This window comes from Aquila chrysaetos, chromosome 5, assembly GCF_900496995.4.
Source record: "Aquila chrysaetos chrysaetos chromosome 5, bAquChr1.4, whole genome shotgun sequence".
In the NCBI taxonomy this organism is placed as follows: Eukaryota; Metazoa; Chordata; class Aves; order Accipitriformes; family Accipitridae; genus Aquila; species Aquila chrysaetos.
This window is the reverse complement of record NC_044008.1, coordinates 69,514,805-69,529,040: the sequence shown is the minus strand read 5'-3', so window position 1 is coordinate 69,529,040 and position 14,236 is coordinate 69,514,805. Positions and strand designations below refer to the sequence as shown.

General features: G+C 41.3%; 1 protein-coding gene across 4 annotated transcripts in view; it reads right to left on the bottom strand.

The window, feature by feature from the left end:
* ABCC3 (ATP binding cassette subfamily C member 3) overlaps positions 1-14,236 on the bottom strand; it is a 51,836-nt gene that overhangs the window by 12,370 nt on the left and 25,230 nt on the right. For 2 of the 4 annotated variants that reach the window (XR_005932520.1, XM_030015438.2), the window contains exons 8-18: positions 13,965-14,183; positions 9,976-10,153; positions 9,254-9,415; positions 8,060-8,152; positions 6,497-6,700; positions 5,122-5,268; positions 4,623-4,710; positions 3,532-3,598; positions 1,720-1,846; positions 1,202-1,378; positions 176-343 (exon numbers count right to left, since the gene is read on the bottom strand). Coding sequence is in view for 1 of the 4 variants with exons in the window: in XM_030015438.2 (XP_029871298.1) it covers positions 176-343; positions 1,202-1,378; positions 1,720-1,846; positions 3,532-3,598; positions 4,623-4,710; positions 5,122-5,268; positions 6,497-6,700; positions 8,060-8,152; positions 9,254-9,415; positions 9,976-10,153; positions 13,965-14,183 (1,630 nt within the window). In the remaining 3 variants the exon portion in view is untranslated. Of the gene's footprint in view, positions 1-175; positions 344-1,201; positions 1,379-1,719; positions 1,863-3,531; positions 3,599-4,622; positions 4,711-5,121; positions 5,269-5,649; positions 6,701-8,059; positions 8,153-9,253; positions 9,416-9,975; positions 10,154-13,964; positions 14,184-14,236 lie in introns of those variants that run through there. The other 2 variants (XR_003923553.2, XR_003923554.2) reach the window with 2 other exon arrangements.

The window sequence follows — 14,236 nt, the reverse complement described above, 5'->3', positions numbered from 1 at the left end:
AGCAGCTCACTGCAGAGTCTGTGCTGTGAGGAAAAAGGTGTCCACATTGCCAATTTAACACAGAAATGCAGGAATGATTCAGCACTCAAGCCTCGGTGGTGAAATAGCTTTCCTGTTACCCATCAGTGCTTCTGAGTTTGTGTACATTTTTAAGAGGATCTAAATGCCAGCTTACTTTTCCTTTAAGTACCCCATCTGGACCAATAACTTTATCAAAGATGTGCTTTGCAACATGCGAATCCACAGCAGAAAGAGGATCATCTAATAGGTAAATGTCAGAGTTGCTGTACACTGCACGAGCGAGGCTCACTCGCTGCCTCTGGCCACCTGAGAGGTTGATGCCCTGAAGGGAAAGAGGAGAGAACAAAACATACCACACGACTGTTCCAACAACAGCTATGACTTTTTATGGCTCTCACCCAGTCAAACACACGGATGCTGAATTGAAACATGAGGCACTGAAGAGAATAACTCACTCTGAGCCAGAGACAGAATAGAACGCCTCTAAATCTGTTTGTTCGCTGCCAAACTTCCACTCACCCAGCAATCTGGAGACGGAATAAGCCTCTTGCTTAATAAGCTCCTAAAGGGAGCTATTAAAACACAAAACTATAAAAAGGAAGACCGTCAACCAGGATGTAAAATGTAAACATTCAAAGCAGGGCTGCGGCACCTGGAACATCTTCCACATCTCTCATCTTACATACAAATCCACATATCCACTCCACTTCATGATATCCATCTCAAATTTAGTGGCCTATGAAAAAAAATCTTTGTTGGTAATCACAGATGTAAAAGTTTCTCATTAAAATGAGGTGTTAAGGGATGATCATATCACTTTTTCACTTGACGCACACCATATGTTCCCTCCCTTTTTATCCCTACAGGAGAAGGAAGGACTTTAAGTATTCTGGACAGATGCACCTTTACAATTGGACAACAAATGGAGGATGCTCTGATCTTCCAGGGCTAGATGTGTAATTATGCATCACAGTACAAACACGTGCTTAAAGTTAGGAACAAGTTTAAGTCCAACTGCCTTCCACAAAACTGCCCCGCATGTTTCAGTGTTGATTGTAGCAGGGATGCCATTGTAAAGATCAAACCAAATCAAGTGCTGACTTTACAGCAATCTCTCTTTAGCTAGACAGAACAGGAATCACCAAGCAGGTCTGACTTGGAAAAAAAAACCAACCCTTACCTTTTCTCCGATCTCAGTCTGATCTCCTCCTGGCAGCACTTCCAGGTCAGTTTTTAAAGCACAGGCCTCCAGGACATTTTGGTATTTTTGTTCATTAGGAGCTTGGCCAAACAAAATGTTATCTTTCAGCGTGGCGTTCTGGATCCAGGCTTGTTGAGGCACATAAGCAACAGAACCCTTGAACAAGGAGGGAGAAAGGAAACCTCTGACTTGTAACAAGCAGCAATTCACAGTTACAACTCTGATTAAGATCTGCAGCACATAGATGTAGCTCCTGTTCGATATACATTCACATTATACATATATGTGTGCTAATTGCTGATGTATAGTTGATAGAATTGGGAAAGTCATTTTATATAAAACACAACTGAACAGGTGTGGGCAAAACCCAAATAAACATGCAGACAAGCTGGCATAAGAGCAAACAGAATTCCCTCTCCAGCTTGATGTGCATTATAAGCAATGGCAGGCATAAGCAGCACATTTCCATACCATTGTTAAATGGCATTGTAACCAACCTTCACAGCCACTTCTCCTTCCAGCTTTTCCATTTCACCCAGGAGAGCAGACACCAGAGAAGACTTCCCACAGCCAACATGGCCAACAACAGCAACCAAAGCACCACTGGGGACCAACAGATTTATACTGTGGAGGAAACAGGCTGGAAATTAATTAAACATTAGTTTACTAAAGACATTATGGGTCTTTAAACCAGGGCTGAAATACACAGTGACAAATCAGCCTGACCTCAGCCTGACTGGATATAGTAAGCATAGCTTGGTCACTGGTCTTCTCCTACCTTTCTTGTGCACAATCAACTGTAACCAGAACTGTAGGAGCAAATGGAAACACAGCATTAATCCATCTTCTTGGTTGTTAAACCAGTAGGATTGGTAGCAAGACTTCTAAGACCCTTTGCTGTGTCATATCAGTCCATCAGCAAGTCAAACAGGGTTAATAAGCATTTTGAAAGCAGACAATCTTCCAGAAGTCTTTTGGGGTTTGATTTTAGAAGCAAGAGCAATTGTACGAAAGTAGTGAGTGAATACATCCCATCTAAAAATGTTCAAACCGCCTTAGTACCATATTTCCAGTGCTGGTACATAGAGTTCACAACAAGACAAGAAAACCAAAACTTTCCCAGTTAAAATCCTTTACTGTTTTCCCCATTATGTTCTTAAATGGACTGCTTTAGGCCCTGGTTTTGAAGGTGACCTGATAGGGAAATGACTGATGGACACAGTCTCTTTGCCATCAAAGTGTCTTTCACTGATGAAATCAAGCCAAACTTCTGTTTGCACAGATTCTGATGCAGAACTAGGGCTCTAATTCTTATGCATATTCTTACCAAGCAGGTAGTTGATGTTTTGAACACTGCAAGAGGGTTTTTTTTTTTGGTTGTTGTTTTTTTAAAAAGAAATATTCAAAGCAGGAAAACTCAAAACCACTACACGGGTTTCTTTTCATTATTCTTTCCCTCTAGTTGAGTTTTGCCTTACTGCTATTTTAGGAAGTCACCAGGTAATTTTTAGGCCCAGGTGGCTAACAATCTGAGCTGGAGATGCATGGTTCTTTCTGAAATAAACACCAGAACACTGAAGTTAACCTGGCTGCAGATTTGGTTGCCTGAACCAAACTGGCTCCTTTGAACTCTAAGCCTCTTGCTTGCAGGTTATCCATGTATAACCTGTTAAGATAATACACTCAGCACAGCAGCATGAGTTCCTTGGACTGAGAATTCTAAGAACACTTACCAGGTTTCTGTGATTTTGATCTGACAACAAAACATAACATAAGGAAGTATATGCTTCCAGGCAAATTTTGTTTGTATTCATTCAAACAGGCAAATGAGCAAAACATGCACCCCCATTGTCTGGAAATGGCCCATCTACAGCCACCGGGATGAGTATGCCACAAGACTCTTAAAAGAACACATCACTGTTCGCATGCCCAAGTCCAAACCCAGACATCTCAACTGTCCTTATAATCCATCAGATCAATTTGGTCAATTTGTCCAATGCTTCAGTTAAAAAAATGTCTATTTAAGAAATTTACATAGCCTTTCTGTCCTTCAGTAGGTAACTATTTTATGTGAGTTGCTGTGGAGTTAAAGCCTTACAGCACTGTTCTGTTAACCTAAATACCATAAGCCATGAGGATTAGCTCAATGTTTTAAAGGCGGAAGAGATGCATATATGTGATGCGTGAAAACAACCTTTTTCAGAAGTGAGCCCGCAGATATTACTAGACATCTTTCAAACAGACCTCCCAGGCACCAGAAACCAGGAAGCAGGTAGATGTTGTATTGCAATTGCATAAAGGAATCTTACTCTTTCAAAGATGGCTTAAGCTCCTTTCCCCAGCTGAATGTCGCATTTGTTACACTGATGGCATTGCCTGTGTGACAAAAACATAACAATAGAGAAGGCAGGAAATGTATTACACAGAATAGTACAGCTGAGAGACTGGCAGACAGAGGAATTATTATTTATGGGTGTTTCATGTACATTGCAGTTCCCTATTCTACCAGCATGGGAAGCACAGTCTCATGACTGCGGGTCACAAGACAGGCTTGTTCAGAGTTAAAATAACCGATCACGGCTTAAGCTATAGACTGTTTGCTTACAGACCTATGGAGCTGAAAAGGTGTCCCGCTTCACCCTGCCCCAGTGAGGCTAGTCCCAACATTTGCTGCTCAGAATCACCACGCAAGTGTTAGCACAATTTTACTTAAGAAATCACTTTCAAGTCGGTAGGAGACACTGCATGCTGTTGACTTTGATATATCAGATTAAATTTGCCTCTGTGCAGCTTTTTGCTTGCCATACTAAAAAGTTACAGATCTGCAGGCTTCCTTTACCTCCTGGTGGGGTGGTGTATAACAGTAATCACATGACAGCCACACAGCCATCCCTTCTCCTCTGCCTACGGCATCACACAAGAGAAGTTTCAAACCACAGTATCACCGAAGTGCATTACATGACAAAACACATTTTTTTGAGACTACCTGGTTTGCTCATTTGTTTTGGGATACTGTTTCCAACAGAAGAAATCAAAACTGTTTACAATGTTCCTGAGCGTTTGTGCAGTGCAAAAGGTTTGAACAGGTCTTGCTGTCCCTAGTCAGTGGATGCACTTCATTATTCAGTGCTATTAGCAGTACATTGCAGATGCAAACTCAGGCCCAAGAACTCAGCTCAAAGCTCAAAAATATAGCCAGAAACTTCTGTAATTTCCACATAGCCTGAACAACAAACACATACTTTTCAAACCAGCAACTTTTTTTTTTTTTAAACCAAGATTATTATTGTTATTTTCTTTTTGGTTTTTGTTTTTTGTTTTTTCGTAACTCAACCAGTCCAAAACAAATACAGGATGTTTGTTGTATTAGCATAGTTTAGAAAAATACTGATGGCTTTACCTGGTGCAATCACTTTTGTTTCCACACAATTTGGATCAAGTTCATCGTGACTCAGGAACTGCTGAATTCTCTTTAGGGAAACGCTTGTCTAAGAAAAGAGCAAAAAAGCGTGGTGTTATTTTATCATTCTTTTAATGGGGACTTAATGCTCTTACTACTGTAAAAGAAAGCATGCAGAATGGCTTAAGCTTTCACCCAACAGGCTTCCTGAACAGTGACTCATTCTTTCCCTACAATCGGTCTTATGCTGAAATTCAAGCTTTGAACTGTGAAATTTCTCAGACCAAGCTGAGTTCATCTGAGTGAAGCAAAATTCACACAGGCAAGCTTACTCAGATGTCACACTTTCCAATACAGGGCAGCCATAGGGAAAAGATATTAGAAAGAAAACCAGCTAACAGGCAGATGCAAGGGATCTCTGCATTCTAGAAATCAGGGACATCTGGGATTCTTTTTGTTCAAGTTGTTCAAAACAACTTACGCACAAGATCCTCCTTACCTGTGCAATGTTGCTAATGACTTGTGGAAGCATATTGAGGGGAAACTTTAAGATATTAAACAAGGAGAGGGATACAAAAGCCTTTTCTGCATCCAGGATATTCTTCTCATCCACTGAAACGTATACAGCAAATGTCGTCAATGCTACCTAAAAGCCAGAAAGGGAGTTTACTGTGAGACATATGTAATATTTTGACATTTTAAAAAGCAGTCAAGCCTCATAGGCATCTTTGAAATAAAAGTATCAACAACAAAATTGGGCAAATTCTCTCTTTCTGACCTTTTCAACATGCTTTAAGAATGACAAGTTGTATGAACAAGTTGATATAAGAAAGGGCATGTGAAATGAAATAACTTTCAGATTACTAATGGATACATCTAGTTGCACTAGGAGATTCAAGAGGTGAACTACAGAACTCAGGTAAATAAAGATGAGAAACAGTTACCTGGCTGCGGTTTGGCTGCATTTCCAACTCCACCCAACCAAATTTTCCCATTGTAAACTGCAGGCTAAGCAAACAAGACTTACTGATCAACAGGAAAGGGAGTAAAATCCAAGTAATTTGCTGGTTTGCTGTATGACAGGGACCATCCACTGTGGAGGGACCATCCTACACAGTAAACTAACGGTGAGCAGGAGCGGGAATGTGCATTTAAGGAAGTGCATTAACTTTAAGTAAACATGAAAGAGGCAGGATCTTGAGGCCATTAAGAATATTTCTGCAGGGTTGGGCCTTTGATCTTGAGAACAGTTGGCTAGGAATATTTTTGACAAAGCACTTATCTGAATGTTTTTATTCACCAAAACCAAAACCCTTTCTGCAAAAGGGATCACAGTGCGATGAAGTAGAAAATAGAAGGAAAGGGAAAACTGAGGAAAAAGCATTTCAGAATTGGCATTGTATCATTTGGGCTTTATTTTTTACATTAAATCAATCTTTTTTTAGGTTGTAGAATAATTTAACTCCCTCTCCCCCTAAAACAAGCAGAGCACTCTAACACGAAAGGTAGAAACGAGAGCTTAAGACAGACGTTGTCCTGACTGACTCAATTAAAATTTTTTTTGCTATTCACAAATATCTCTGAGGTTTCAAATTCTAGTTTCAATTTGTTATGGGAAGTACTTTGAAGTGGTTGGAAATTCTCCCAAGACAGCTATTCCCAGCTTTCACTGGCAGGCTTTATCAAGAAATACTTTAATACCGATTAACAGAAAGGCTCTAGAGAACAGGGAACTTTGCTTCAAAGCATGTGAATAATTTTTTTAAAAAGTATTTACATTTTATTCCTATGTACATTTAGCAAGCAGAAAGCCTCACACTTATCCTTCAAGGATGTACTTGTACAGCTTAGAAAGTCATGCAAATTCAATTTACCAGGAACGGTGCGCTGATCCATGCAAAGGTGGACAAAGAATTGAGATAGGCAGATTTTTTCAAAACTCGCAGCTCATTCTTTCGTATCTCCAACACTTTTTCTGAAAATGATGGTTCCCAAGCATACAGCTTTAGCACCTTTATGCCACCCAGAATTTCATTCATTAATTTAATGCGGGAGTCTTTATATCGCATTTGTTCCACCTAGGTTATTAGTAAACACAGGAGACAGAGCGTCACATGAATGACTAGAAAACAGCTTTCAACATGTTGTCTCACAGCTGTGATGGTCCTTGGGCTATTTCTAAAGAGGATGCAAAAGGTAATTAAAGCAAGCCAGACTGTTATCAGTAAGCTTATTGTGCAAGTCTATACATCCAAAGAAACCAAAAATCAAAGAAAATGGCTGAAAAGCAGAGCAGAAAAGTTTTCTACTCATCTTCACTGTTAGGGGTTACATTTTCAAAACCACCTTAAAGAAAGATTCAGGCACTTCAGAAAAATGCTACCCTACTTCTTCCTTTGATTTCTTCAGATTTTTTTCCTGATATGCACAGTTGTATTTCTTATGGCATCCCTTGAAGATTGTGGTTACTCCTAGTTTTTTTTTTTCCTATACATTAGAATACAGTGCTTCATTCAGTTACTTTAAAAAAAAAAAAAAAAAAATCCCTGCTCAGCTGTATAGACAAAATGAAAAACTGCATTCACAGACACATGCACACCAAGTTATGCAGCTCTGAGCATCTTATAATGGGCAAGGAGAAAAGGAATGTTAATACTAACATGTCAGTATCCAAGAGATTTAATGGGAAATCTGGATGTCTCTTTAAGGCACATAATAATACCACTCTGTTACTAAGGCTGTGCTTAAATGCCATCATTTATATTCGTTTTCCAACTCGTACCTTTGTTACATCAACAGCTTGATTTTTTATTTTTTTTTAACCTTCCAAACAGTCACTGATCAGTTGCACAGCACAAGCCACTTACTAGATTTTACTAGCACAAAGCCAGAGGGCACTATTATATTGGTTTTTTCAGCCTTCTTTGACTAGAGACGACTAAGACTACAAAGAAAGGAATAAAGGATCCTTTTACCTTAAGATAATAATTCAAATTTAGCCCAGCTCTGTAGCAGTGAAAGTCAACACTGGCTATTAGCATAAAAAACAAGCTACCATGTTTCAGTTCCCATCTCTGAAAACAGTCATTCACAGCTCAAAGAACAGCATTTATTTGCCCTTTCTCTAGGCACTCCTAGAAGAAGCTACCAGGTGAAGGGATATGGAGACAAAGAAACTTCTTGCTAATCCCAGAAGCAGGTCCAGCAATATGAACAGCGCCACTGACTCAATGCCACACCTTTCCCTTAATTAACATTCAATTCACTATGGAAAAAACTGAGAAGATATAGTTATTAAATATTTCAATACAAACTTACTCATAAGTAAATTGGTGCAAACGGCAGCTCATTAATGGCCAAAACAACCACTGATGCCTGCCTTTCTCATAGCACAGCTGCCAATTCAGATAACATCACCTTCTCTGCTGGTACCTTACCTGGAATGCTCTGGTTTTCATTGCTATTGCAGAGTTAAATGGGATAAGTAAAACCATCACGGCAACTCCTGCCAGCACAGAAGGCCCTAAAGTCTTGATTGAAAGAAAAAAGGTAAGTTGTTGTTACTTGTACCCAAGTGCTACCGTTCCCTATGGTGAGCATTAAAACAACAGTAGGTTATAGAAACAGAAATGAATGTTTTACATAGACAAGTTGAACTCCTCCCAGTGAAGTGTTCTGATTTCACAGAACAACTATGAGGAGGAGACAGAAAAATATGACCGCATCCACCTTGAATTATTACTATGCTAGTATTGGTGATAGCAGAGCGCTTTGTGATTTACCTGTTAAGCGGTTCCCAGTGGAAGCGGAATGTTAAGTTTCAACTAATGCAAATACAGCGCTATTGAGCAAATGTAGAAAGGGAACAAATAAGCCACACAGAAGGATTTTGTCCATTGAATTCTCTCCAACCTAGAGAACTGTAATTACTGAATTAAGCCAGTACCCTCAATGCGAGTAAAAGTATACAAACTGCTAGCTACCAGAGTGCAGCTTACCAGCGGAGCAGCAACTCACATAAAACTGCTGCAACTTAATGGCTTTCAAGTCTAAGTCAATATGGTTAAGTTGATGCTAACATTTTATGCAGTAAAACAGATTAATTGCATAGAGACATTTCAAAGATGAAAGCCAGTGCTCAGACTGAACCTGGAATAAACCAGAAACAACTTCACTGGAGCAAAGGAAAAATTATGGTTATTCCAGGTGAGATTTGTTTCATGTTGACTTGCACAAAACTTCTTTATATGGCGTGATATAATCTTTATACATGGCTTACATTTCCTATGTTCGGGTTTTTTTGTTTGGTTTGGTTTTTAAACCATTTCCCTCAAGCTCTCATTTGCATCAACTACTGCAAACACTGTGATGAGTCCAAGACTGGTCCTACCAAAGCATGGTAGGGACAGAGGAGACACAAAGGCTATCTTTTGCTTCAAATGCCTTATCCTGCCTACCAGCTGAACACAATAATTAAGAGACTAATTGATCATGTACACCAGTACAAGCTATTTTGCTATAAGGCAGAACAGTAAGTTTCTAAAAAAGCAGTGGTGGGTCAAATTAACAAAAAAATAATAAGCTTGCACATCATTTAGACAAATTCTGAAAAAACATGACAATGTCTGTACCTGCCAGAGGAAATACAAAGCAAGAAATATCTGGAGTGGTGCAGACCACAACATGTTCAGGAAAGTCATCAGGTCCATGAAACGCTGGGCATCTACTGACATCAGGTTGACAATTTCTCCAACAGTAGATGAGCGCTTCGCTGAGTTTGTGATGACTAAGGACTGAGAAATAAGAGGGATTCAGTGGATTCACAATCTTGATACGTATTGAGAAACACAGAGAAGAAATCCTCAATTATTAGCAAAACAAGACACTCCCCCGAGAATGTGCGTCTCCAACAAGAATAAAATAATAATTCACACCTACATCAATTCCTAATCTCCAAAGAACAAGACTTCATGAAATGGTTTGCTTGTGAGCACTTCTGTCTCAAGCAGTATGTAGCATTCTGAAGAAAACCTAGTTGCATCTAATTGACTCATAGCACAAACACGCTATTCTCCTGGATCCCTTTTCTGAATATTTAAAGTGAACCAATGATACCAAGTGAGCCTGTGATACATCTGGTGACCTACCAGTACACCCACATTAAGCTGCTGATTGCTAGAAAATTCTGTAAAGTATGATAGAGGTACTCCTAAAAACTCAACAAAACCCCAATCTTTTATATTCCAAGAGGCTATTCTCCAATATGCCTGTTCTTCCATGAGTATTTGAGAACTAAGGCCACTTGCTTGACTATACACTGGTATTCCAACCCACGAAACACTTCCAGTCTTACCTTTCGGTATATCACTCCAGTGATCCCAGTTCTCAGCCTCATCCCAGTAACAAAGCAGTACTGGAAATGCTGGTGAAGTATGAGTGTCTGCAGAACAGCACAGATAAACATCAAAGCCGCAATCAAAAATCCCCACCAGGCTGGGGCGTCTTTGTTCTTAATGAAGCTGATTAATACACTGTTTTTCAGAAGATTAGGGAAGGAAAAGGAAAAAGAAACAAAAATAAAAAACATGCAGCAAGTTTAATGGGACATAACACAGCTTCTCTCAACTATGGCATCCTCCCACATCCTCTCTTTAACCACAAAAAGTAAACAGCTCTCCAGGATGCAAGCTGAGTTACGATTTCAGTCAAACAACATTGCAAAGATCCAACAGCAAAACCTTAGACTTTGCCAGTGAGAAAGTCCATTTGCAAATGAGCCTGTAGAAAATGAAATATGATGAGAAACTCTAGGTTTCCCCCAAGATCCAGCATTTAAACACATGGCTCACTGTCTGAGCTCTTCTGGGCAGCCCTCCAGGGCAAGAGGTGAATGACAGGACACAGTAGGACAGTGCAGTAAAGCAGGAGAAACCAGCTTCTCTCCCAAACCCTTTTCAAGCAGCCTGAGTGCTTCTGCCTGGGGTGTTTTCCCACAAAAAAGCTAGATTAAAAGACATCCTCCTGGATGGATGCATAAGAGTTCTTCACTCCTACTTTTTCAGTAAAATGGTAGTACCATTAAACTGGCTATATCATCTTTTATTAATAAGCCATTTCTTACTACACACAGCTGCTCTCCCTGCAAGACCTGCACACTGTCATATAGCAAACAAGCAGAACAACTTCTGGCAACATCCAGTGTTCTCAAAAATCACATTTGTGATTTCAGCCTACTGACCAGAGTATTGAATTGTCAAAATACAGAAGGAACAGAGATTTGGCTCCATGGTTCAAATAATCAGCAGGGGGAAAATACACCAGGAAACTACAAATCAGGCCCCAGAGCCTTGTGTTAGAAGCATGAGGTTGCTCCATCTTTCTTCTTCCAGTCCAGAGAGATCTTCCTTCTGCACTGCACCAGTCAGTCATGCTGTAAGTGGACAGCTTCAGGAAAACCTCTTCCTTGTAGTCCCAGCAAGGGATTCAGCAATCTTTTTAGAAACATAAAACTGTCTTACATGCAACCTGCCAGACAGCCATGGCTTTTTCATTTTCTCTTACCACTAGCAGTGCATTTTCCAAGACTGCAGGAATTCAGACTTGAAATTCCCCATCACATGCCTTGAGAGATCACTGACAACATATCCAGGAATTTATGTAAATGTGAGAAATTCCCAGAATAGATTATACTTAATGTGTTCTCACAAGGAAGCCAGCTGCCTCCTCTTCACTAGGGACTCTGGAAGAAGACAGACTGTAGGCTATTAAATGTCACCATATTGGGTCGGACCCTCTTTTTATCAAACTTCTGGCTATGTCACAAACCACCCACAGAACAACATGGGCTAAGGAGAATCTCCATCCTTTATTGGATGCGGGACGAGACATAGTGACAAAGGATGAGAAAAAGACTGAGGTACGTAATGCCTTCTTTGCCTCAGTCTTTAATAGTAAGACTAGTTGTTCTCCAGGTACTCAGCCCCCTGAGCTGGAAGACAGGGACAGGGAGCAGAATGAAGCTCCCATAATCCAAGGGGAAATGGTTAGTGACCTGCTACACCACTTAGACACACACAAGTCTATGGGGCCAGGTGGGATCCACCTCAGGGTACTGAGGGAGCTGGCAGCAGTGCTCACCAAGCTACTTTCCATCAGGTATCAGCAGTCCTGGCTAACTGGGGAGGTCCCAGTTGACTGGAAGTTAGCAAATGTGACAACCATCTACAAGAAGGTCTGGAAGGAGGATCTGGGGAACTACAGGCCTGTCAGTGTGACCTTGGTGCTGGGGAAGGTTATGGAGCAGATCATGAGTGCCATCATGCAGCAACGTACAGGACAACCAGCTGGTCAGGCCCAGTCAGCATGGGTTTCGTGTACCTGAAAGGCAGGTCCTGCTTGACTAACCTGATCCCCTTCTACGACAAGGTGACCCGCTTAGTGGAGGAGGGAAAGGTTGTGGATGTTGTCTACCTAGAGTGTGCCCTTAGTAAGTCTGCAGACGACACCAAGTTGGGAGGGAGGGTTGATCTGCTGGGGGGTAGGAAGGCTCTCCAGAGGGATCTGGACAGGCTGGATCGATGGGCCGAGGCCAGTTGTATGAGGTTCAACAAGCCAAGTGCCGGGTCCTGCACTTTGGTCACAACAACCCCAGGCAACGCTACAGGCTTGAGGAAGAGGGGCTGGAACGCTGTCCAGCAGAAAAGAACCTGGGGGTGCTGGTCGACAGCCTGCTGAATGTGAGCCAGCAGTGTGCCCAGGTGGCCAATAACATCCTGGCTCGTATCAGAAATCGTGTGGCCAGCAGGACTAGGACAGTGATCGACCCCCTGTACTCAGCACTGGTGAGGCCGCACCTTGAATACCATGTTCAGTTTTGGGCCCCTCACTACAAGACAGACATTGAGGTGCTGGAGTGTGTCCAGAGAAGGGCAACGAAGCCGGTGAAGGGTCTAGAGCACAAGTCTTACGAGAAGTGGCTGAGGGAACTGGGGTTGTTTAGCCTGGAGAAAAGGAGGCTGAGGGGAGACCTTATTGCTCTCTACAACTACCTGAAAGGATGTTATAGCGAGGCGGGTGTCGGTCTCTTCTCCCAAGTAACAAGCGATAGGACAAGAGGAAACTGCCTCAAGTTGTGCCAGGGGAGGTTTAGATTGGATATTAGGAAAAATTTCTTCACCGAAACCGTTATTAAGCATTGGAACGGGCTGCTCAGGGAAGTGGTTGAGTGACCATCCCTGGAGGTATTTAAAAGAAGTGTATATGTGGCACTTAGGGACATGGTTTAGTGGCAGACTTCACAGTGCTAGGGTAATGGCTGGACTCAATGATCTTAAAAGTTTTTTCCAACCTAAACAATTCTATGATTCTATTCCATGATTCTATGATCTCAGAACACAGCTCCACACTGGTGTTATTTTAAGAGATGCCCATATAGGAGCAAGGACCTCTCTTCTCCCCTTCCCCACATCCACCTATGGCCTTCATCCAAACTCCATTCCTCTCCTGGATTAACAGCACTGTGTGCTTTTCCATTGATTTAGAAATAAAAACCAGTTGTTTGATAGACATGCTGGTATTTCCACTGTTACTTTCTTCTTAGGTAATGATTATCTGGTGAAATTCTCACTTTAAGAATAATACTAACAGAGAAAAAAATGTGGGAATCGTGCAAATTCCTTTATGGATCAGGCTGAGCAACTGGTGCCCCTGGAGATGGGAGGTACAGGTGTTCCTTTTTTTTTTTTTTTTTTTTTTTTTAATAGAACCATAATTCTCTTTCACTTGGCAATTTACTGCAACTGTGCCTCACACATTCTCATTACTGCGCACAACTAAGAACACATGAACTCATCTAAATGGTCCAAAATCTTTCCCAGATGACAGCGGCATGGCCAAAGCACCACATAACTTGAGCATCATGCTTCATTTGTATATCAAGTCATGCTGCAGCTGCAGCCACCACCAACACATGTGGGTGTCAGATGTACAGAGACTACTGGATCCAGCAAGCAGTGCTTCGCTTTGATTTCACAAATAATCTTTTAGAAATGGGGACAAATTGCTTTGGACTGCTGCATGAAGCAACAGGTAATTTGTAATTCAAGGCTGTCTATTGGTGATGGGAGATTTACAAATCTTGCATTTCAGTGAAGCTTGCCCAATTTACAGCTTAGTCCACAAAAAAGAACTCCTGTCTTATGGCATTTCGGTGGGAAGGTGAGGGAGCATACACATGCAGCACTGTGAGGGAAACTAGCTATGCATTTCAAAAATAAATACTCCGTGCCAAAGCCAAGCCTCCACAGGGACTGCACAGAGAAACTACTCACACAGTAAACCAACCTTAACAGCTGCGGGTTGACGAAAGAAAGTAGGTCTTGTATCAGCTTGAAGAACGAGCCGATTAAGAAGTATGGCCCAAAGGTCCTCAACAAAGCTTTGAGAAAGGAAGGCTTTCTATTGTGCTTTTTGTCTCTGATTAGAACTTCTGCTTCCTCTGGACCATCACCAACATGATTCAGCACATGGTTAGATTTCTTCATATATGTCACATCTTCTTTCCTAGGGGAATGAAACAAGCAATTAGAGACAACTGACAAGAATGTCATTGCCCT